At 38.7% G+C, this 25,984-nt stretch overlaps 1 protein-coding gene across 5 annotated transcripts in view; it reads right to left on the reverse strand.

The window, feature by feature from the left end:
* The window catches only part of LOC129731880 (calphotin-like), a 167,481-nt gene that overhangs the window by 46,789 nt on the left and 94,708 nt on the right, over nucleotides 1–25,984 (reverse strand). For 4 of the 5 annotated variants that reach the window (XM_055692242.1, XM_055692243.1, XM_055692244.1 and 1 more), the window contains 2 exons: nucleotides 19,612–19,809; nucleotides 1,714–2,103 (listed from right to left, as the gene is read on the reverse strand). In XM_055692242.1, coding sequence (XP_055548217.1) covers nucleotides 1,714–2,103; nucleotides 19,612–19,770 — 549 coding nt within the window. In that variant the 5' untranslated portion in view covers nucleotides 19,771–19,809. The remainder of the gene's footprint in view (nucleotides 1–1,713; nucleotides 2,104–19,611; nucleotides 19,810–25,984) is intronic. The other variant, XM_055692245.1, reaches the window with a different exon arrangement.

Raw genomic sequence — 25,984 nt, forward strand, 5'->3', positions numbered from 1 at the left:
CTGCTAATTCTTTCGTTTTCACTGTTTACAAATAATACCAGCGCAAAATCCTTTGTCAGCAGTTATTTTAATTCATTTGCCATTTGATGAATGAATGAAAACGTAGCGAAGCAAAAATTATCGTTTGTAATTTTCCCGCTCAAATCATCCACCCCGACAGGTAGCGTTCAAGCTGTCTAGCCAAGTCACATGTTGTGATTCAGCAGCCTAGCGCAGCAGATCAGTGCTTGATGTGTTAGGTGATGGCACAGACGAACGGATATCATTCGCGCCAAACAAGTACAAGCGAACGAGATAGTTTCGAAAATATGGGCTTTGTGCCAAAAGTACCAGATTCTCGCCCTTTGTCAGTATGAATTGGTCGGTATCTATATCTTACGAAGAAAAATTGAGAAAGCATGTCACCGGCAGAAATTGGGAAATTGGTGACTTATGTGTAGAAAATCATTGGCTGATTCTGTTGAACATTGAAAGCCAATCAAGCTTCAATGAAAACATTGCAACCATTTATTCAACCATTTCTATAGAATACAGATGGAGAGCAACAAAATTATTTTCATCGTCATTTTATATTGCCTTGCGATTGAATGACATGCGTTCACCACAGCAACTGTGATAGAGTATGTGGAAATCAATATCATGCACTTTTCACGCCTCCTGTTTCCGATTTAGGGATGAGGCACTGTCGTCGATGATTTCCTAGCTTCAAATAAACAGTTGACACCGTTGAAAGGAACGACAAGCGTTAAATCGCGGTACGAAGCATTACATCTAACTTTTCCGCCATACATGAGCTTGAACAGAAGCGCAAAACTTTTCCGTAGGAGGATGCTGTATGTACCACTCATTCCAAAACTGTGTGGAAATATCGAACGAGATCAATGACACAACATAATATCGCGTTGTGTCTGAGAACTTGCCTCTTGTTGATGAAGAGTCAGTATATAAATTACCACATACATAATTACTAGAAACTCAAATTGGTTTTGAACTTTAAAAAGAAGTCTATAAACATTTTGATTTGTTCAATATTTTCATCCGTAAACAAACAAACCAAAAAGCGATCGAAAAGTTTTCTAATCATCGTATAATGACGGTTGGTGATTCTGGTGACAAGCAGTAAGCGCTTGAAGTTCGCCTAGCCAAAGTATGCTCACTGCAAGCAGTTCAATTATTTACACGATGTGGAAAAACAAGTTTCCTATCCTCGTGAAAGCTTTCCCGCGGCGGTGTGTGCGCTTGCTAGTATCTAACGTAAGGCGTTTTCTGTTGCAATGCTTTTTCGCTTGAAATAGGTCCGTTTTGGCTGCTACGAAATTGAAACACCTAAGAAGGTTCGTGGATAACATGACGCAGAAATTTGCTTGCAAAACTCTTATACTTTTACTGATGTATTTGATGATGCCAGAAGAGGCAAGAAACATAATCAGTAATCTTTTGTAAAACATGAATTATCGTAGTATAGAACAAAAGCCAATTTTCAAATAACTAATAATTTTGTTCCCTCTGCTGGATTTGCTTGTAGCAAACATCAACGCGCTTCTATTAGTCACCAACACACACCAATTTCCTGACAATAATAGCAACAATCACCCACAGAAAGAACGACACAGTATTGCAAGAAACAGGTGACGAGTGGATTCTACCCTCATATAACGTTTGATGACAGAAAAGAACGGAACCCCAATAACGGAAAATAAACGTCACACTTACCCCTTCTTCAGGAACTTTCTCGCACTCGCCATTCACCTTCTCTTCGTCGGCTTTCTCCTTCTTGGCGGGCTTCTGTTTGTCCTTCTTGCTGAACGAGATCGACCGGAAGGACCATTTCTTTTTTACCCTTTTCGGCTTTTTATTGCTGTCGTCCGCCGCGGCCTTGCTGTCGTTCAGTGTATCGTCGTTGCTACCGTTCTCCAGCGTTTTGTTGGCCGCGTCCGAGTCTGGCGATTCAACGCCGACAACTTTGTCTGATGCAGCCGTTGGGGAGCTGGTGGCGACTGCGGCTGTTTCTATTGCTGTGGCGTCCCCGGCGCCATCCTTTTTTCCTTTCTCTGTGTTGGTATCCTTCTCGTTTTCGGCCGCGTCTGATTCTACCTTCTTTTCCTATTGGCCACCGGAAGGTTGGGAGTTTTTTTGATTTTGTTAGTGAGGGATACGGATTTTTAGATTGTTTTGCGGAAAAAAAGGTAACGGGAGAGACGAATACAATCTGATTAGTGAAATGTTACGAAAATTTGGAATCAGGTTATCATTTTTGTCCAATATTATTTCAATTGTTGCTGTGAGTGAAATGTCATTTCCTATTTCGGGATGATACGATCTGTAACCACCGAATGTAGAAACAGTATTAATGGATACTTTTATCTTTTGTGTTGAATATTGATTAGTGTATGACTTTTTTTAATTATCTGAACATGTTTTTGAATGAAATAAAATACAACACGAAAAAAGTAAGCCATTTTCTTAATTCTTACATTCAACAATAATAAATTATTTTGCTTAAAATTACTTCATTATGCTTGAACAGATTAATTTCAAAATAGACAAGTGAGACAAATAATGAACACCACAGCTTAAAATTACCACATGCGCTACTTGAATACGCCTGAATGTATACTAGAACAGCACAACACAAGGCGTAGACATAGGCCGCTTGAGCACAATAATTGAGCTTACCAGCACTTCTAGACATATCACTCCTTGCTCAGATAGAGCATTCCCCTGCCAATCGTGATTAATAGTAAACAGTGGATAGTTACGCACAGAGTAGTTATTACTAATTACAATAAACATTAAGTAGTGTACAAAGACGTTGTTTTACCTACCTAAATAGATCAGTCCATAGTTACAGTGCTATATTAAAATGTTTGTAGATTTACAATCAAAGAAGGAATCAGTTTTGAAATCAGATAGCTTTTAGTTCTTCAAAGCATGCAACGATTCTTCGAACTGAAATTTTTCCATGGCACAATTTTCTCTTTTTTTCAGGAATTGCTTCATAATCTTCGATATTTAAAGTTGAACCTGTATGTAAGTTGCAAAGTAAGATCTCGAATTTCGGGGCTGAATACTAAAACAATACCAACGTAAATTTTTAGAAAATTTTAATTTTTAGAAGACACTTGAAAAACATTTTAACATAATAATAATATTACAGTAACATAATTGGTAAACAGACCCATGGGCAATTTGTGTTCAATTGCACAGAGATAGATTGAAACTCGCCTTTCTGGCTTTGAGTTATTACGATTATCGAATAAATCAGTAGGATCTGCGAATTGATATGTAAGCTAACAGTTGTATTAAAAAATTGATGACAATATATTTCCCAAAGAAAAAAAGAAAACATAGTCTAAATCTCCATGACATCTTTGTTTGATTCATTTTTTAGCAAGCGTATGGCGAGAAGTAGAGATGTTGAGAGATGCGAAACTCATCTCTCGCGGAGAACGCTAATGGTGGCCAACAACAAAGCCTTCGAGCTACTGCCAAACCAACCATGGCCAGTTGGTAACAGAGTAAAAAGAGCATCTTGTTTCCATCGTTCTGGTTCCTATTAAAGTTCTGCGAAATCGACGAACAAATATGAAGGCAAGGGAAGCAGTGGAAACGAGTTCAATTAAACGCCGGCCGGAATCCATGCTCGCCATGAGTTCATGTGTTTCTTTTATTAAGCACATTCACACGTCTATAAAATGTGGATTGAATTCTTGGCGTGGTTTTGCTTCTGTTGTTTTAGTGCACATATATCAAGTCATCATTTGAACGCGTGCCTTAAGCCATGTCACAACGCAGAGTTATTTTCTATTTGTGCGGGATCGAAATTATAAGCTGCTGTAACACGATGCTGCGCTGCAATAAGCGAAGGCAGTTCCTAAGACAGGCGACGCGATTCAATTCACTAGGTGATGACATACTCGACATGTGCTAGTGTCTATTGGAAATCACTCTCTCTAATTAGTTTATTTGAACACTGCAAAGGTTATCAGCTACCGAGAAGGAATGCGATCCGTATATAAACTAACCGACACATTACTGATATTTTCAAAACGGTCGGTTGGGAATTTGTCCAGCTCAGCGGAACACACTTTTGTTATTGCGACGTTTATCGCTAGCTGTGTTGGTTACGATTGCGGATGAATGGGAAATATGGCGCCAGTTTTGCCACTGCTTCGGTTCAATCTCACCGACGTGTAATTGAGAACATTAATTAAAACAATTATGGTTTCCAAACAATCGCATCTTTTGTAAATTCGCACTGATTTCGTTCTTGGTCCTTTCCAGAAAGGGATGAAAATGCAAGAAAACAATGTAGAATCGACGACCAAGCAAGAGGTCTAAAAACTTAATCCTCTCTCACAGACAAAACCAATTTTCATATCAAAATTTATGCAAAGCGAATTAAGCGATTAGCGTGGGCAAATGCAGAAGAGCGCAGACACAGTTGGATCTGTCACGTAAATCAGACAATCTAAATCTCTCTTTCCATCCTCGAGCCACACGTACAGTAACCGGTTTGCCTATGTTGCAACAAAGTAGTTGCTTCAGAGGCCCATCGCGGAAAACCGCGTACCCGCGGCCCATTGCCACTCACAGAGCTATAATTTTTCAATGAGAGGCGTGCACTATTTTTCACCATATTTCTTCGCAGTCAGCATCAGAATGATAATTAATTTTTATTTCCCTCTTGCAGGCATATCATCTGACAAGCGGTAATTCCGGATCGCCGGGATCCCTCCTTGCTTTGGCAGAGCAGAGTTCTGTTCATGATGTTTGTAATACCGCTCGACGCACACGTTTGCCCTAATGGTGACTTACTGAAATAATATTCAAATTATGAACACATCAACATACCGACAGAAACAAGACGTCTGTTACCCTTCAACGGATTCCAGATGCCGGTAGCAGTCTTGTCGAAGAACATAACTATCCCGTCCGCGCATCAGTGCACTGCTGTAGTGCTGGAAATAATCATTTAAAAAGTGTTGTTCGAGGCCATCTTAAACCTGATTACTGCCATTACACGGCACGTACACGCACAGTACGGCCTCTAGCTAGGCGGTGGCGCATCGTAAATCATGCTCTATTGCAGTTGTTGCTCCAGAAGCACAGTATTGATTCAACTCCATCTAGGGAAATAATCGGATTCCTGCTTTCGTGCTCCCCGGTTGTCTGGTTAAACTGGCGGTTCCCTGTCAGCTTGAATTACTCCATCATCACCTCGGATGTTGTTTTTTTTTATTGACGGCAAACCTACCACATTGATCTAATTGAATTTGATTTCGGGTGTACAAAACTGATAAGAAAATGGATCGTGGCAAACTATTATCATAGATTGTGAGAGCCGAGTGGAGAAATGTAGTTTATCACCAATATTATTAGAGCAGAGGTTAGGCAGATGCCTACCACCGTATTGGTGAAAATGTTGCATGCTTCCTATATGTACACGCCCAGCATGAATTTAGATCAAAGCGCTCGGGGATTTCACGTCACAAAGTTTGTTTTGAAAATTGTAGTGCGTTCATTTCTTTTAAGTTGCAAATTGAAATTCGTTTATTTCTGTGAAGTTGAGTGCATAAGTTTTGAAATGCCGTTTTGTTTAGTTAAATTGTGTGATATTTCATCATAAAAGATACGGAAAGAAAAACTGACAGTGAGTATGCATAGTTTTCCGCGGCATGAGTTGCCGTTTTCAACTGATGCAAAGTTTGTGTGTTCCCAGCACTTCAAAACTTCAAAAGACTTCGAATGCCGGTATCTTGTCGATCAACGATCGTGTCTAGTTAAAAACGGTAAAGTAATAATCACTTAAATACGTACTCTGGTCTTACAGTCAAAATGAAATTTTCAGCCGTTCCAACTATTCGTACGCTAGCTGATGGAGATCCGTCTGATAGAAGTCTGCAAGGTAAAAGTAAGGCACAGGCGGGACTAATAGCCGAGTTATTAAAAAAAAAACCAACATGGATAAAATCGTTTACTGAGCCCAGCGTGTGAGTCAAGTATTGGACATCGCTTCACAACAACAGGAAACCGAAGATGCAATAAACTGTGTTCAGTGGATTCAAAATAACAGTTTCGTCGAAGAAACTAAGGATGTATTAAAACTTGAAGGCCAGTTTAATGGTAAATGTGACCAGGATGTTTTAGGAAAAAATAGCAAGAAAATAAAGCACTTTGTACAATAAACACTGATTTTGTTTCTTGATTTTTTTAATTATTTTCATGATGTTATGATAAGGCTTTCAAGCCTTATCTGCTTAAAACCTATGTTAAATTTCGGATGGAAATTTAAATTTAAATCTCTTGATGTTGTGGGTAACCCGGGTTCTACCGGAACTATTTTCGCCTATAACAGTTCCTCTTCATCGTATGTTTTTAAATTGATTTTTGAAATAACAGGAAAAAATCTCTCAAAAGTTGTTTTTATTGCTTAAAATTCTGTTTTATCAATATCTACCAGTGCGTTGTGATGAAACCTTCGTCGTTGTGACGTAGAAGCTTTTAGCATCAGGTTTGTTTACCACGTTTTCGTTACCAAGGCAATCAAACTCGTTGTTTCTCCTAACCTGTCAATTTATTATCGTTGGTTTATTACTACCAATGGAACAAAGCTGCGTTTGAATTTAAGAGAAGAATCAAAGTATAACGAAACGAGTAACTTCGAACACAGATAAATTTAGAATTTGAATCACCGACATTCTTTTACTGCGATTAACGATTTTGCAGTTGTCGTAGGTTGTAGCCATCTATTTCTGATCAGACGGCTGTGATAAATTGATACGTTCGGAGTGTATCGCGAGTGGGTTCGCGCCTAAACCGCCAAAGCGATGCTGCATCGGGTTTCCCGGTTTCAAGCTTAAATTAGAACCTGCAAACGATTGTGTATAAGGCGTGAGACGGCTCCGGCAGGATCACAAAACAAAATTGATCTCTCTCTCTCTCTCTGTAGTGTGTAGAAGGCAGCCATAGTGGCAGTGGATTTCGCTTCTTGAACATGATTAACTAGCGCCAATCAATCCGACCGATGATGTTCACGTCCGCTGCAGACAAAACAATGCAGCTTCTGCTGTGCGCATATGGGATGCTTGCTACAAGCGGAGTGCAACACCATCCAAGCAATAGCTGTCAGTCCCGCAGCAGAAAAGGGGTCACTGATTATAACGGTTCCACTTCAATTCCCACGACCATTGATCAGCCAAGTCAGGCTCGCGCGATGATTTTTTTCCAGCCACAGAGGAAAGATGGATGAGAATGAGAAGTGCTATCCTTCGACACTGAATTGTGCGCATCGTACATAACGCTTCTTCTCGCTTCGTTCGAGGCGTTGCTGACTCAAAAAATGATGAGCTGTGTTGTTTTCAAAACAGACGAAATCGATTGAATGAAGACGTTAATTCGCCGCTCATCAACCACTAATTAGGAATCCAACTTTCAATGCTTGATGGCTTCTTGGTCTTTGTTCATCTGAAAATAGGGCAAATTACATATTTGACGTATGTATAACTTCTCCTTTCAGCCTTTTTAAAGGCATTTGCTCAGTCCCCTCCACAAGTACAATTTTGAAAAATGTTTATTGAAGAGAGCAATGCTTTAACTCATGCCTAAAGTGTGAGAGCCCATATTCAGTGGGATATTCAGCCAATATTCGCGGTGAATATCATAATATTCACCGTGAATATTGGCTGAATATGGGCTGTCCTACTTCAAACATTAGAGTATATCATCATTGCACTATTCAATATACTTGTAGTACTACTTAGGGACTACAACTTTGTCACACATCGTCTCCCAAAATTGTACTTGTGGACCGAGCTATCGGTACACGGCGAACAAGCACCCGAGAATTGAATATGCAACTTTGCAACTGACTTCTTTAAAAACACGTAGTAAATGAGAAAAAAAGAAAACAAAATACGAACCAAACAAAACGAAACAAGTCGCAAAAAATACTGAACCAAAATTTGGACAACTTATGGTTAGAATACAAGAAAATTAAAACGATGTTTAGAATGAACCAAATAAAATTATAGGGCAGAACTTTTATCTCCAAATATTATCCCATTTTTTATCTATTTCTAAATTTATAATAATCTAAATAATTATATTATTTAATAATTATTCAAAAAACTGTGAATAGATTAGAAAACATTATATTGAAATACAAAAACCAAACCATTGAAATATCTGCTAACCAAATCGACAACCGACCCACGACGGATGAAATTTTCACCCTGCGACAGATCCTCGATAAGTTCCGGGAGTACAACTTGCAAACCCACCATCTGTTTATAGATTTTAAGGCAGCATACGATTCAGTGAAAAGAAACGAGCTGTGGCAGATAATGCTGGAACACGGTTTCCCGACGAAACTAATTAGGCTGATTCGTATGACGCTGGAGGGATCGAAATCATGCGTGCGGATAACTGGCGAGACATCAGCCGCGTTCGTAAAGTTAGATGGACTGAAGCAGGGAGATGCGCTTTCTAACTTACTGTTCAACATCACCTTTGAAGGTGCAGTACGAAGAGCGAACGTGCAACGGTACGATCATCACGAAATCTCACATGCTCCTTGGTTTTGCAGACGACATTGATATCAGCGGTATCGACCGTAGGGCCGTGGAGGAGACTTTCGCCAAAACGAAGTACATGGTAGCTGCTAGGGAGCGTGGGAGTTCCCGTGGCGTTGGTGCTGAGGTGGAGATAGATGGGAAAAGATTTGAAGTGGTTGATGAATTCATTTATCTTGATACTCTTATGATATGCTAGCGATATGAGCCGTGAAGCGAAACGACGAGTAACCAACTAAAGTCCCGTAGTTTGCAAACCCGCACAAAACTAGCGCTGTATGAGACGCTGATACTCCTGGTGGCCGTTTACGGACATGAAGCATCGACGCTGAAGGAAGCTGATCGACGAGGGCTCGGAGTTTTTGAGCGTAAAGTTCTGCGGTCGATACTTGGCAGTAAATTGTAAGATGGAGTGTGACGCATGAACCACGAGTTGTACTAGGTATACAAACATACTGATATAGTGAAGTTAATACAGCGGGGCAGGCTTCAGTGGGCTGGACATGTAGCCAGAATGCTTGACGAGTGAGCCTCCAAAACTATCTTCAGTAGAGAACCAGGAAGAGGCCGACAACTCCGTGGTAGGCCTCGCACGTGGTGGATGTGCGCGGTGGAACAAGATGCACGATCTGTTGGTGTACGAGAATACTGATAGAAGAAGCTGGACATCTCTAATTCGTTCGGCTCTAGACCGGTGAACGGTTCGTCAGCGAACAAAGTAAAGTAAAGTATTAAGTCAATTTGCAGTAAGGAACGTTCTTTAATTTCCAAAAGGATTTCTTTCGGTGGTTGTATTGTTAGCGTGATGAAGCGACTTGACTCCGGTGAAAACTTCCAAATCAAAAATATAAGCCTTTCATCGACTGAGAAAATAAAAACAGTGATGGCGCCGTTCCAGACTGTTTTTCAATATTCTTTTTCTCTCGAGAAATATAACAGTTCTTTTGCGTCAAAATACTTTCCATTGACCTAGTTAATGTAAAGTGCATTATTAAAGATAGAACAATCTTTGCTCCAAAAGAAGTTTTGTTCCTTCAAATTTTAATTAATTTAGCTACCTTTCTGGGATTTAAAAGTGAAGCAACGGAAGATTGCTGAAGCAGTGAAATTAAATTTAACTCGTTCTCCTGGGCTCACTCACATTCCATAAAATATGAGATTGAGAAGGGAACTTTTTGTCCGTCCCTTAGAGGATTCAGTGATTTTTCTCAAGTCTCAACAGTAGTTTTCCGCTCCTCACCAGATACTGTCATAATAATTATATTGGATTTCCTGTTCGGCAAGACGAGAAAAAATTCACAATAATTTCTATCTTTCTCTAAATGAATTTTTACGTGTAACACGTTTAACTTGAGAGACTTAGGATTTTTTTTTAACAATTATCCTCAAACAATTTGTGGGTTTTTTATAGAACTGAATTTACTGCTTCAATTTCTCATCTACAAAGGATGGAAGGTACATTAAGGGTAGCCAGTCAGATAACCGCGATAGAAGAAAATTAAATTTTAAAATCGTCCGTTCTCCACTCCTTGCGAGCGCAACAAAGAACCCCAATAGCAGCCTGTAAATGCATAACGCTCTTGCTGCTAGTTTTCCTTTCCTGCTCAGGTGGGAAATCAACACAAAGTCGTACACAATCTGCCCAATCTCAAGCCCGACCTAGGCTAGCCAAACACAAATCGCTTACGGCAGCCCTGTACGTGGTAGAGTCGAGATTGTACCAAGTGCCTACATGATGTGCTTCCCAAGATCACGTTTTGTTTCGTTCTTGTCCCACATTGAGCAGCGGAGATTTGCACAATCCCAACTTTGGGAACGTGGCTGACGGTTTCGCGCATTGCACAGTCACAGTCAAGTAGAGGAATAGTGAACAAAAAACAGGAGGGTTGTGTGCAAAGCCACGACCGCAAGGTTGAAGTAGAATACTTCTACAAGAAAGATAACCAGGCTGCTTGCGTGTCAGTCATTTTTTTCTAGTAAATAAAAGTTGACTAATCAGATCAATCGAATTTTGCGCTTCAACAAGGATTGACCATTTTCAATAATATATTAGTTGCTTGTCATGGTTGGGGTTTGACAATTTTTAAATTTTGAGATGAAATTTTTTCGGATGTCGTGCTCATGACTGAGGGAAAAGATAATTCAGTACGTTTTGAGACACGGAGATGAAATGAAATTTATAACTTTTACAAATTTAAAAATGTGAATTAACTCATTAGAAAATATTTACTCTTCAATCAAGTTTTATTTTATCCTGAAAAGGACAATTTGTTGTTCATTTTAGTATCGGATAAGATGCCGATCACATTTTTGCGTTATCACTGACAGGGCAAATAAAGTATTCCTTGTGATAAAGTAAACAATGAAATGCTGATATAACACTCAAAACTAGACGGCTCACGTGTTGTCAAAATGAGTCAACTTTTCATTGAATGCATTTACTAGTGCCCACTATCGCACAGAGACTGCATTTCACTAAAGTGCCTCACTGCATCAGCCGCTATCGATGCTGAGATCCGCTGCAACTAGTGCGCTATCCATAGCCATGCCACAGTTGTGGCCGCTATACGCTGCCATTCGTATCCAATGTCCCTGCATCAGCTGGCCCGCTGGTATCCTCTGCACTGCTAGTGCTGCTGCTAAGGAAAGACGACTGCTGTTGTCGCTGTCTAGAACTATTATGAGCGGCTTCGGCTAAAACAGGCTCTTATATAGGCCAAAAAGCATGTTTTAAATTGCAAGGTATAAGATTCTGTCGACCATGCTTGGGAAGTAATCATATAAAGACCAATCAGAAGTCGAATTTTTTCGTTTTGACAAGGCTTGACTATTTTCAATAGTACAATAGTGTGAATAATAAAATGACAATTATCTTCTTTTGGGAAGAATCTTAGAAGATTTTCCAATCTATTGCTGCAAGAACGAAGGAAATCCATGGAATACCAACAGATTTATTAGCATTTGAAATTGGACATATTTTTCACTTTTTTCGGTTTTAGATTTTCATTTCACATCCCTATGTAGCCGAACTTCCTGAGAGAAGTATCCTACTTCAAAAAAAAAACGTTTCCTTATTTGCCAGTCATAATTCGTATAAACAACGGATTTTGTCGTAAGGTAGGTGACTCTAACGTCGTCCCTAGAAATCATTTTGTTGCTAGGTAGTCTTTGCGCAGATATAGACCCAATGCCTCACACAGACAATCATTATTTTAGATCTCTTGTCGGGAAGCAAATTCGATGCGGTTAAACCGAAACATTGCAACAGGGTAAATTGTACCAGAGGGCAGTAGGTACTGAAGCAATGGTTCATTTGACTAATTGAATCATTTGTTTGCAAGAAGTGACTCATTGGAAATCGGCTGCGATTTTTTTTGCAGTGTGAGCGTTGATGAAGAAATCGTACCGGCTGAAGGTAGAATAATTGCAATCAACAGTGAGAGTGTGATTGGAGAGTGAGTTATTACTAAAATTTCGAAATGCGGCGGTACCAGGTAAACTCTTTTTCCATTCATTGTAATAACAAGACTGCACGGTAGTTGTGGTGGGAACCACCAAAATGTAACGTCGCCACCAATAGATGGACACTGATTGCTAAACTTAGATCAGTAGAATATATTCAATAATTTTCAACCGTAAATTTGTTTACGATGTGGTCCGAAGTTGGATTCTAAACAACAATGCGTCGGAAGAAACTTCTGGTTTAACACAATGATTGTGTTGACAAAATTCATGAACCGTTTATCAAGCTGACGAGTTTAGGAAATTTATTAGGTTACAGTAATAATTGCTGCCAGCACGAATTTTCTAGAGAACCGGTAAATGACAACGAATATCACTTAAAGAGAGAATTCATAAGCAACGCCCGCCCGGCAACGCCCATCACGAACATTCTTCCCAACATACGGTGTGATATGAAAAATAGCTCCAGAACGAACATCCTCGCAGCTAAACAAAATCTGCTTCAAATTCTAACAAAAAAGCATAAATCATCACGAGAACAGTAAGCGTATAGAACAGCCGAAAGTCTGAAGAAACGAAGAAGAAAACTCCCAGCATTCTTCGCAGTCCTGGCCCCAGCCTGACAAAGGAAAGTGAAATCATCACGAATGATATCAATTTAGCCCGAGGCTGCTTCCTACGCACGCAGATAGTTACCATCGCTTTTTATCCCCCACTGCGATAATGAAACAATCTCAAGGGCACCAGAGACAAACCACACGCCAGAATTATTATCGTTAATCTTATGAATTACGAACTGTTTAAGAAAGCACCGCGAAGCCGTGTTCTGGCACGGCGGAAAAAAGGGAAACAAATTATACAAACCACAACTTTCTAATCGTTTTCACTGGATGCGAGTGATATCAACATGATCTTATCCCCGGCTTCCCATTTCTCTGAAACCGGACTCGAAAAATCTTCAACTTGACCTTCACACGAACGCCGTTGGAAACATGTGCATTGTGTTTGTGTATGAAATATATCTTCCACCTTCCTTGATTGCCGTTCTCCGAGTTAAACCGTTCCCTCTGGGTCTTAAAAATAAATTCCTAAATTTATGGCCACGTGATTACCGTTTACCCGCTTCCCGAAACAATTTACGGGCGTTGAATTTATGGTTCGAGTACATATAATGTAACTACAGATGCCGATGAGGCAATCCGGGCGAGGGAGCTGCTGCACCTTGCACACGTGCACCGCTTTAAAAATAACACTGCGTGTGAAGCGTACACAAACCGAACCTTGCTAGATTCGAAAATAGAACAGCCCAAGATCAAGTCCAAAAAGGTTAGTCCCGTGGTTTACCGCGGGATTCAAGTAAGGCAAAACTAGCTGCGCGTACCGTACCGTACTGCGTCGGATCAATTTTTGACGCTCTGTACTGCATCGAGTTTGGCCCGCGACTGCAACGCGTTCGCTGCACGCCCCAGTGAACATTATCACCTTGGCCCCCTTATCACCGTTCGAACGCACCAAAACTGGATACGCGACGATTGGTGTTGTTGTGATGACTTTTCTTGACTAAACTTAAACAAGTTAACGCTGCCCCAAACGCCGGTTGAAGCACGACGAAAATGCGTCGCCGTCTTGGAGAATGCAAGGAAGCTTGCGATTGAAGCTGTTCTGTCGTCGGGTAGGTCAGTTGGTTTCAGACGGCGCCGTTAAACTTTGAGCAGATGCATTGGAAATTTATTTAATAAGATCTTTTGAATAAACACATTGAATGGAGACCACAATGAACAAAGAAAAAAGTGGGAATTGCTTTCCTGCTTTCAATAGCAAGTTATAATTCGAATCATTATAAAAACGATATCAAAGGGACTACAAAAGTGAAACTTTTAACGATTTCAAGAAAAACAAATATTGTTAAAATTTAACAGAAAGTAAAGTAATGTTAAGTAATTTAAGTTTTCTAGCAAGTAAACATTACTGCCGTAAATTGATAAACAAACAAAATCATCCGAGAAGGAGCAGTGACATGTTTTGGCAATATAACTTTAAAAAAGATCATATTACCAACATAGGTCACAGTTGCCGTTCTCTTCAACAGCAAGGGGCAAAGTGTTACCTTCCGAGTGGGTAACAAACGTTGTTTACGAGTGGGCGGTGGGTACACAGCAATTTCCATCGCATCACGTCTATATTTTACTTCGAAAGAATTGTTTTATGGCCACGGTAAGTAGGTCAGCAATGATTCAAATCTTCCACGAAATGCTTATGGTTTTATTTCCGGAAAAGAACTGTTTCCTACGGACCTGCTGCTGCTTTACCTTTGTCAGCAGTTTAGAGCGATTAACGCTTCAGCAAACTTTCATTGCTTTTCTCAGTCGTTCCATTCACCGCTAACGAGTTCTAATTAAATGAAAGTATTCAAAAGACTGCCCACCTTAGCCAAGCGTATCAGTTCAGCTGGCAAAGGTACTTTTTCATCACCTGTAGGGTTAGACAGATAGAAGAAAGTATGTTTCCCGCGGGTGTTTTTTTATTTTGCTGATGGTGACATTTTAACTAGTTTCTATAATTACCTTCTTTCACTTTGGCTATGGTAACGGGATATTGCCGCAAATAAAAAGATGTGTTACGTGATAAAAGTTGTTACAAATTTATAGTGCACAGCGCAATTCAATTTTTCTTTCCACCTAACCATTCCACTCGTTTATATCTAAATTTTCGGTACAGCAGTATGATGAAACACCTAGGATAATATTTTTATATAATTACGTTGATAAAGCACTTCTTAACTTAGAGATTTTGCTCTGCAAGAAGCAATTCAACGTTTGTTTTCAAGCATAGTTAACTAGAGTTTTGAGTAGGTTCATTTATTGACTTAGTTGGATAGTTTCTAGGAAGTTATTTAACATAAGTTATCTTCCGAACATCTTTGGATAATAGTAAACACTGAGTGTGATAGCACAATAATGTTCAACAGAAATAATGAAGCTGTAACCTAATTGTAAGTGAAAATAACGTCATAACTTTTATTGTTCAGTATTCAAATTATTTAACTCGCAATGAGTTGCATGTTAGGACGTTTATGAATAATTTCGGTGCAGTAAAAATTATTCAGAAACAGAATTCGTTTATTTTTTAACTTATTGTTCGATAATTTAGTTAAAAATTTCTTTATAGATTTATCAATAAATTCGCCTAAATGTAGAATTTTCTGTTATTTTTACTAAGGAAAACCTTGATGCAATATTCTGATTCTAGACCTCGGAACTCGTCTTCATGTTTATTATACACAGACTCCGCCGCCAATTGTTCTAGTGTGCAGGACAAATGCGGGGCTAGTGCTGCGACCCTATTGACAATAACAATCTCTCCCTAGCTGGGATTCGAACATACAACGACTGGCTTCTTACGCCAACATCGTACGTCAAGACCAGCTGGAAGAGTCTGTTACTTTTAAATACTATCCAAATTCGGGTAAAAAAATGCAGTCAAATAAAATATTTTTGTTCGTCAGGCGTTACTTTAAAAATAAAAACCGTGAAAGCACCGTATTTAAATCCTCTTACGAAAACAAACTTTGATGTGCTTTGTTTTGTTGGGTTTTTCGAAACATTCGAGCAAAATAAACTAGCTACTTTCCAAATTGTCCAATATTAAATATTTCAAAAAGTACCTTTTTTAAAAATCTCATTTTTTACTCGTTTAGGAAAACAATGCTTGCCACAATTTGTCAAAATTTGGTGATGGTAAAATGAGAAACAAAAAACCAAGAATATATGGGTCATTCCATACCAAGTGTACATGCCACTTGGACACGACCATCACAGATTTTGTTCAAAGTTGGGGGAATTGTTCATCTACTGTCTCCTTGGAAAAATCCCAATTTTGGTGTCGATTGGAATACCCCCCGCTCTCTAGGACCCTTCTCTTCATTGCGAAGTCGCGCAATTTTTGTCAAAAATCTCTTTTTTCTTTTTCTTACAATTCATAGATGTAAGATGTCCGAAAAACACTGATAGATGATTTTTGAAGAAAATAAACCAAGCAATCCAGAAAAAATATAAGTTTTGAGCGGAAGTGTTGCCAGATAAATTATTTTTGTATTTGAAAACTAAATTGACATTTTTCGGCAAATGCAGCCATTTTTATCTCAAAATTGATAATTTCATCATGTTCCTTGAAAAATTTCACATTAGAAACAACTATCATCCCGAGGTAATATGAGCCAATCTCGAGATATCACATTTTTACGAAAAAAGTTGTAAATTTCGTAATTACATTACAGTACCCCTGTTGGTTCTCCTTCTAACACATATAAGTCCCTATTATAATAAAACTGGTGGGAGTAACAAATGAATGTTCTCTCCAGGGAATTGTAATTAGGCGATATTGTTAGGACTAACAGAGGCTCGGTATAGTAGAGCAGTAAGCTTGAAAGGGTAAAATAAAACTTACACACAAGCACGGATATGAATGATGAGCGTATCACTTACTTCAATAGTGGTACTGCCATTAATATGAAGTGCAGAGTACAGAAAACACCTCATCACTGCGACCAGAGCTTAGATCTTTTGTGATATTGGTGTTTTCTGCACTCCGCACTTGATATTATTAGCAGTAACACTATTAAGGATACGCTTATCATTCATATTAGTGCTTGTGTGTAAGTTTTTTTTACCTTTCCGTTTCAAGCTTACTACTCTATATCGTCTAATTACAAATCCCTGGAGAGAACTTTCATGTTACTCACACCAGTTTTATTATAATAGGGACTTATTTTTGTTAGGAGGAGAGTCAACAGGGGTACTGTAGAATCCAGTTTGAAGGAAGGGTACGAGGTGGAAAGCCAGAGAATAAACCCATGCTAAAGTCCTTTAACAACCAAATGGATTCTACTAAGATTCGAGCCCACGACCACCCGCTTACCAAAGCGGACTCTGTAACCTTGCGGCTACGGAGCTCTCCTCGATCATGAAATACAAAAAGGTAATAAAATTACTGATCACAATCTCTTCATGATTTTGAGATCTGAAAGTTTTTGCGAAATTTGTCTTAATTTTACGTTTTCGTGTAATAATTTTATGAATTTACTCAAATGCAATTAATTTGAGTGAACTCATAAATTTATCACAAGAAAACGTAAAACTCAGACAAATGTTATAAAAACTCGAAGATTTCAAAAACTTGAAGAGATAGAAATTTTTTATATTCTACAAAGCTTCATTAAACTTTATGTCCAACACTTTGTCGAAGACCGCAAAACTCCAGCGTGTAAGAGAAAGAAGTTGGCATCGTTGCGCCTACTTTGTGGCCGAATCTCAACTTATTCAAGTATGCAAATTGAAACCCTAAATTCCCTGATTTTCTTTGATATATAACATTACTTTTCCTGATATTTTTGAGCATTCAGCACAAAAGAAGTGCAGCGTAGATGAACACAATTCTAGAACCCCAGAGAAAAAAGTATTCGATCAGATAAGAAACAGTTGAGGTCTCGCATTGCTGAAAAAACCTTTTAGCGATAGGGTCATTTAAAAAAATCGCAGCTCGCTTGAAAAATTTTCCCTTCTTGTTTTTCAGTTTTTCCCTAATCGAAAAATGAATTCACTGTCATTTCCTGATTTTCCAAGATTTCCCGTCAATGCTGTAAATACACTGTTCATACTTTTCTGACATCTCCTCAAATGGATTACATTTAAAGATCTAAATGAAATATATTGATATAAGACTAAGCAACGTTCATGAACATACTACACAGTAATTGCATTAAAACGATTTTAGCTGTCACAAAGCAGAATTTAAATTTTATAAATAGTAACAATTCAGGCCTAATTCCATGCTATATTAACGCACCCATCCAGCCGTCAGTAACTAGAATACAAACTCATACTCCGTATTTATTTTCGGCCCTACTTCTACCATTCCTTTCCGAAGGTCGAGGAATGTCTACAACATTTCTGACAGACCTGTTCACACTACTGACGACATGACCTACAGACATGTGTGACACAATTATTTATCTAACAAAACAAACCTGCGTGAGACAACTCTGAACAGCAAATATGCATGCTTCACAGATAAACACCTAAAAATACGATAGCGCATTATCATTACAACCGATCACTCAAACAACTGTGAGACTTTGTAAACAGTGCGTGGATGGTTTTGAACTTGATACAACTAGCTGAGAATGTTGTGGAGAAGTCACCAGCAAGTGATAGCGCAAAAATGGCAAACTTCAACATGGACGGCCACATGCGGGTGGAATTTTTTGGACAAGATAATTGAGGCATTAAAATTAGTTTTACGATTTTCGGTTCAACCTACCACAGATTCTAACGAATACAAATAGTACTAGGTCATGCCTTCCCCGTTTTATTTCAGTCACTGCCTCTGCCTCTGGCCACACGAAACCCTAAAGCAAGTCAAAGCAACGAAAGAATTTACACCATGTTCGTGCTCTTTTTTATTACCGGTGGATCGACGACAACGGCTATAACAAGACCAAACTAGGTAGAAAACAAAAGATTAGAGATAATTTTTTATTGCTTGATACACGCAGCAGCATCAGCAGCTAGCGGAGCCAAATGGGAGACTGTGCTAGCTGTAATAATTAACTTTTTGAAGAGTCCATCGTTTTAGTTCTTTTCGGATGCTGAGCTGCCGTGTGCTGGAAGCTCGAAAGAGATGACCTTTTTGTCGTAACCGATCGACAGAAAAAATGGAGAAGCACAGTTTATTACTAGTAAGCGAAGAGAGCGAAACGAATAAGATAAGGTCAAGTTTAGCCATAGATTTAGTTTGGTAGATTGTGCTGTTTTGATATAGATTCAATGTTGCGATAAATTGCAAAAGAATTACTGTACCTATATTAGACTACCGCAATATAATCTAGTAAATTAGGTTAACGGAACGAGGATGAGTACTCGTAGTTTTGGTAAACATTTTAGTCTTGTTGAGTCAGACAAGCGAAAAAATTCTGAATAAGCTAAACAACATGTACATTTGATTCGCGAAAATTCAATTTTGTAATGGTGTCAGAATATCAGAACATAAATTAACTCCTAATAACAAAGAGCTAGAGATAAACATAGGCTGAAAAAATTTCATAATTTTCGCTTTATTATGCATTAACCAAACACTTTACCATGGTCTTATTTACATATGGCGAAAACAGGGTTATGGAATACGAAATTTCCTTGAGATTCGGCCAATAATGGATCAGTGACAGCTTTTTGCATCTGTTGTTGAAACCTTAATGTTTGATTTGTAAAATCGTACTGATTCGCTTTATTTTGTTGTTAATATTGTTGAGTAATAATCCGCTCCTTTTTTTAATTATTAATTAAATACTCATATGGCCAAACCTGGTTTTATTGCCAAAACCAGTGTTTCTACCCTAATAGTAATTGATCGCTGAAAATCGAGCTCGTTGTTCTATAACAAAGCAACAGTTGTTTGCTATAACACCTTATTCGCCTTACACTAAAACTCGAACGAATCATCACTCTCGTCTAATCGTCACAAGCCGGAACAGGAAATAACATTTCGGTTAACTAGTTAACTCTTAATTTGGTCCACTTACCGTGTCGCCTTCGTTGTGCTGTGCATCGCCGTTGGCCTGTGATTTGAGCTGATCAACATCTTCAATTTTCTCTAGCTTACCGGTACCCTCTGTGATTCCGCCGTCCTTGGCCGGATCTGTGGTTATGTCGACCGAACGCTTACTCTGTGCTTTACCCATGGCTTCTGGAGGCTACGTGCTGCTTTATTTAGAACCTATCTGAAAGGAGACAGAAGACAAAAAAGAATTAGGAGACTTTCATACAACCAATAAGGAGATCAGCGGGAGTATAGCAATGTAGAGTTCGATGGGTGTAAAGTAAGATAAAATAAATGCCGTAGAGTAGCCGGATGGAGTGGAGAAGTAATTGCTGAATGGTTTCAATTTCATGGTTAATTAATGAGCACTTAACCTACTGGGCGGCGTCATAGCCGGCCCCAAACCGACTATGATGTGAAATATACGAATGCCTACAACTAACTAACGACGCAATCACGGTAAGTTTTCTACATAGGTGTCCCAGCTGTGACCAGTTTAACTAATGCACCATCTTTAATCTTCGCACACGCTTTAGCTGAAGTTGCTCTTCTACTATAAAATCGGGATAATAAAATACAACCGGTTGTGTTTCTGTCCGGTATCAGAACGTATTGTGGTTGGTTGTTACAAAGGTTGGCATACAAAGTATTCCTATACTTTCAATTTGTCAGACTAGATTACGAATGATAAGAAATAGAACTGCATTGAGAATTGTAAATGTTTGATAGTCCCATATAATGCGAATCATTTTTATAAGTTTTCAAAACATCACAAAAAAATGCACATTTATGTGCAGGTCAATCTATGCACCATGCTTTCGGTTTAACTGAGAACGACAGCCGGTTCGGCCGGTACAAAATTCACTTCTTCCTACATGACGGTATAGAAACTGGCATGTCCCGTTAGACTGCATGAATCGAAGCTGATTCCAATTCCATTTACATTTCTTCTGTTTCTAGTTCGATTGGTTCGTACAGGGTGGAATTATTGATGTGTCTACGCGCGCCGCTTAGGCAAACAGACGTCCCTATTAACCCCCCTCCATACCGATTCTCCGTATAATGATGCAGATTTCTCAACCCCCCACCATTCGCAGGAGAAATGTGTAATTAAGATTTCCACCGCCTGATAGTAAGGATCGGTCCTGGTAAATAAATTATTGAAAGTACTTTAATTAATATGTTTCCACTCCTCTAGCAAAGCAGGGGCAGGGTACTCGAGCTTATGTTGACACAGGCTGAACCTGGGCGGCCATTTCGACTTGATTCAGCTATATTGAAGCGCCTTCACAGCTCTGCGAATGGCAGAGGAATACTACCAGTCAGTCCCCTGACCGCTATTCTAATCCGAAACGAAAGCCACAGCACCGCACAATTCCCGGGGCTAATGGTGGAAAATTATGGGCAATCTGCTGCTTCTGGTGGAGTTCCTGTACAGCTTCTACGGGAACCATTGGATCGCATCGAACGGTGCTGGCGAACAAGGCGCAATGAAAACTGATACAGTGTGAAATGGAAAAGTGTCCCGGATGTTTGAAATAAAATGATGCTGGAAAATTGATAATGCTCAGAGTACCCACTGGAGGGGTCTTTGCGGAAGCTAACGGATCGAGTACTGCTCGTGGGATGAGGTTTCTCACTGGCTGCGTTGGATGGCGCATTAAAAAAAAAATAAAGATCATTAAAGTTCTAAGATCTGAAAACGTGCAAACAGGATATGGCTTGAACAACTAACAAAAGCATACAAATCTTTTTCAACAGATGTATGAGTCGAACGTGAACACTACATACTTCTATCATTTTAATCAACTAAAAACGGACACCAGTGGAAGGAACAGTCATCAATAACATTTTTCCCACCATACATTCAACTTATTCAACAATCCTGAGAAACTGCACGCGTGTTTCCATCAGATATATTAAGGAGCATGTATTCACACCTCAAAGCATGGTTCACCGACTGAATCGAACTACTGTTCTGCAAAAAAGCGACCAATAAAAAACAAAAACCAACAAAGCGAACGCTGGTGGCGTTTCAGTTTGTTTTTGTAGAGATTTATCAATCGCAGAAACTAACTGTACCTCTATCGCTTATACAGAAGGCAACAGACCGATTGGCGGTCATGTCGATTTTTCTGTTGCCAGCTGCGCAACATTTCGTTAAAAGGTCTTTGTGTGGCAGGCCGCATGAGGCACATTATCATTAGGAAACTTTGAAGCTGCTGGGAATGTAAGCGCTGAGTTTAGTGGAAATGGAATCATATTGAAAATTAAATGAACTTCGATAATGGTAATTTTACCATGATTTGCTGCTATGTCTTTTCATTCGACTTTTCGACTGTTTCACCTCACCTTATATATACATAGATTTCAGAAGTTCTTAGATGGCATCCATAAATTACGTAACGCAAAAAAAACAACTTTTTGACCTCACCCCTCCATATGAAACAAAACGTCACTACTCATTAGAGATGCACCGAATAGCACTATTCGGCCTTCAGCCGAATACCGAATAACCTTTTTTCCATTATTCGGTGAGACGAATATTCGGCCGTATATTCGGCTGAACACAACGTTGATCGTATGATAACAAAATAACCAAATGGTCATTGTTTGAAGTTTAAATTGTTTCTTTCGCTTTCCAATTGTTCATGTACGAAAACGATTGAAAATTGTCCGAACTATTGCACAAGAAATTAATTATGCGCCTATGGAATAAGGCACGCTAATCCGTGGCGCACCTAGTTTTGTTCTTATTTGAGTTGTCGTTTAAAAATAATGTTTTTGAGGATTATGGTTAACACAATTTAAAAGTTTGTGTTACAACTACATTTTGAGTGTTTTTAAAAAAAAAAAAATGCGAGAAATGAACGAGAACTGAGCATGTGACTTTGGCTCAGATAAAATATACCTCATCCAGACAACACATGAAAGAGATGTGTGGAGATTGCGGTTCGTGTTCCGTTTAATGAGATATATTCCTTTCTAAGCCCAAGTTACATCTTCAGTTTTCGTTGTCCCCCCGTTCATAGAACTTTGCACTATACTTTTATATTATTTTCTGATAATCATTGGCCACTATTCGGCTTATTCGGCATATTCGGCCGAATAATAAACTTACTGTTCGGCGAGCCGAATATTCGGCAAAATCCAATTTTTGCTGATATTCGGCCCGAATATTCGGCGACCGAATATTCGGTGCATCTCTACTACCCATCCCTTCGTAGAAATATCGTAACGCAGTACAAAAATTTGCTTAATAAAAATGTTTGTTTTGTGGAGTGAAATTATTGTATTTCAAGATATTTTTTATTACCTAACGGTGATCTTGCTTCCCTACCCTTAGTAACAATTTGTAACACTCGAGTGTACTCCTCCTCTCCCCTATGAGCATTACTTAATTTATGGATGCCGCCTTAGCTTGTTCTTGATCAAGTCGTCGTCTCGGACTGAAAAAATGCATCGGACATCAGTTTTCGCTTCAAGGCATTTTATCGGTTTCAAAAATATAACTATGGAGAGTATTTTACATTTTCATCAACTTTTAACAGCGTTTGAAATACCGGTAGACGCCATCTTGGATTTAAAAATGGCATTAGACATCGCATCTATTCCAAGTTTCTAAGTGTAGTCCCGGTTCTAGAATATAGATACATGAGTAGAAATAGCGTCGAAGATCGATTTTTTTTTATTTATTCTAGATCCTCCAGCCACTGTCATTTAGGTCCATCGCTATTTAGTCTTTGAACGTCATCTTGATTCCAAAAATATGTACAACAGTCAATAATCCATTTTCGTAGATTCCCAGAAACCGGAAGTCGCCATCTTGGACTTCAAAATGTCGTCGGACACCGATTTTTGGTATCTAAGCGTCATCCTGGTCCCGGAAAAACCACTATTTGGAGGATTTATGGATGCTTCTCATAGTTTTAAACTACCTTCCAGAAACTGGAAGTCACCATCTTAGATTTGAAAATGGCAACAGACAACATGTTCACAACTTCTGGCCTCCAGACATGACCAAGGGCCCGGAAGTCAATTAATTCAAAAAGTTCCCATAATGCACGGAAAACCACCACTTTTCACCTCTTCCATTCAATGACCACCTCTTTTGTGAAAAGAACTCGTATACCAAGTTTGGAGGGAACCGGTTTAGGCATTCAAGAGTTATGCTGAAAGATATATACAAACATACTACTTACAAAACTTGTTTTTCATATGAATACTAGCTGACCCGGCAAACTTCGTCCCGCCCATTTTTCCTTATTTTATTAACTTTAAACTTTTTCAATTGATGTCATATACATCCAAAGATTGATCTTGCAATTTGTTTATAGTCGGCTAATGTATGACGAATCAGTTATTGGATACGTTCAAACTCAAAAGACAAATAGTTTGCAATTGCATCCTCGCCTTTTGACTTCTCTACATCACGTTGTTTCCAGAAATACCCATATTGGGTGGTATTCGGGTATTTTCTCATTATGAAAATATCCATATTGGCTGGTATTCAATAATTTTGGGCTGTTATCCGAAAACCGGAAGTCGCCATTTTAGAATTTAAAATGGTGTCCAGAATCGATTCTTGGCTTCTATACATCATCTTCATTACGGAAATACCCATATTGGTATTGATATATATTAAAACACCCATATTGGTATTCGATCATTTTCGGCTGTTTTGCTGAGACCGAAAGTCGTCATTTTGGAGTTCGAAATGGTATGTTGAGTCAATTTTTAGTCTCTGTGCATCATCCCTATGCTGAAAACCGCATATTGGGTAGTATTCGGCCAATTTTAGTTGTTTTCCAGAAACCGGAAGTCGCCATCTTAGAATTTACTATGGTGTTTGAGGGCAATTGTTGGCTTCTGTGCATTATCACGATTACGGAAATACCCATGTTGGTTGGTATTCTGTCACTTTCGGCTGTTTTCCAGAAACCGGAAGTCGTCATATTGGATTTCAAAATGGCATGCGAAGTCAATTTTTGGCCTCTGGACGTCAATCTGGCTACGGTTGATATTAGATGGTATTTGACACCAGGTGTCGCCATCTTAGAATTAAAAGTGGTGTCTGTGGTCGATTTTTTACTTCTGAGTATTATTCTGGTTTCAAAAAAAAAACCGGAAGTTGCCATCTTAGAATTTAAACCGATGTCTGAGACCGATTTTTGGCTTCTGGACATCATTACGATTCCGGAAATACTCATATTGGGTGGTATTTGAACACTTTCGCTGTTTTTTAGACACGGAAGTCGCTATCTTGGATTTCAAAATGGCATGTGGAGTACATTTCTGGCTTCTGGACATCATTCTGATTCCAGTACAGTCATACCTCGATATAAGTAACTTTATTTTTATTTTTTCGTTACGTTATATCGAGTTACGTTATATCGAAGCAATAAAAATTTTTTTTATTTATGCAAGAATGTTAATGGTTACTCAAAGATGCGCGAAATCCTATTTTCCATAACCTATCAGTATTTTTAAACCAGTCTTATACCCATTTAGGACAATTTTCAACAAGCAAAAAAAATTTTTTATTGATGCAAGACTGTTGGTGGTTACTCACAGATGCACGAAAACCTATTTCCCATCACCTATCAGTATTTTTAAACCTTTCTTATGTCCATTTAGAGAAAATTTCAACAAGCAAAAAAAATAATTCTTTTTTAATTGATGCAAGACTGTGAATTGTTACTGAAAGATGCTTGAAAACCTATTTCCCATCACCCATTAGTATTTTTAAACGTTCCTTATGTTCATTTTGGACAATATTCGCATTGGTTTCATTGGTTTCAAAACTCACTACAAATATTTTTTTAAGCAATCTATAGCCCAAAAACAATTGCTGTATTATTTATTTTCAATTTCAATACATTTTAAAAAAGTTACGTTATATCGAGGTAAAAGTTACGTTATATCGAGGTTACCTTATATCGAGGCTGCCTTATAACGAGGTATGACTGTAATACCGATATTGGGTGGTATTTAGCCAACTTCAAATGTTCTTCAAAAACCAGAAGCTTCCATCTTGGATTCAAAAATAACTATGAAGGGGTGTCAAACCATCATATAAACATTGTTTGCCCTCAAAAACTTCCGCATGTCAAATTTGGTTTCATGCTTTATTAGTTCCCGAGTAATGCAGAAATTATTGTTAGAATTGTAGAGAAGCCCTTCCTTCCAGAAGAGGGAAGGATGCCGTACCACCATAAAAATATTTCTTGCTTTCAAAACTTTTACATGCCAAGTTTGCTTTCAGTTACTTGATTACTTCTTGAGTTGTACAAGGAGGAACCCTGCTTTCCAGAAGTGAACCGTTAACATCTACACGCCAAATTATGTTCCATTTG

The sequence above is a fragment of the Wyeomyia smithii genome, chromosome 3 (genome assembly GCF_029784165.1).
Source record: "Wyeomyia smithii strain HCP4-BCI-WySm-NY-G18 chromosome 3, ASM2978416v1, whole genome shotgun sequence".
Lineage (NCBI taxonomy): Eukaryota > Metazoa > Arthropoda > Insecta > Diptera > Culicidae > Wyeomyia > Wyeomyia smithii.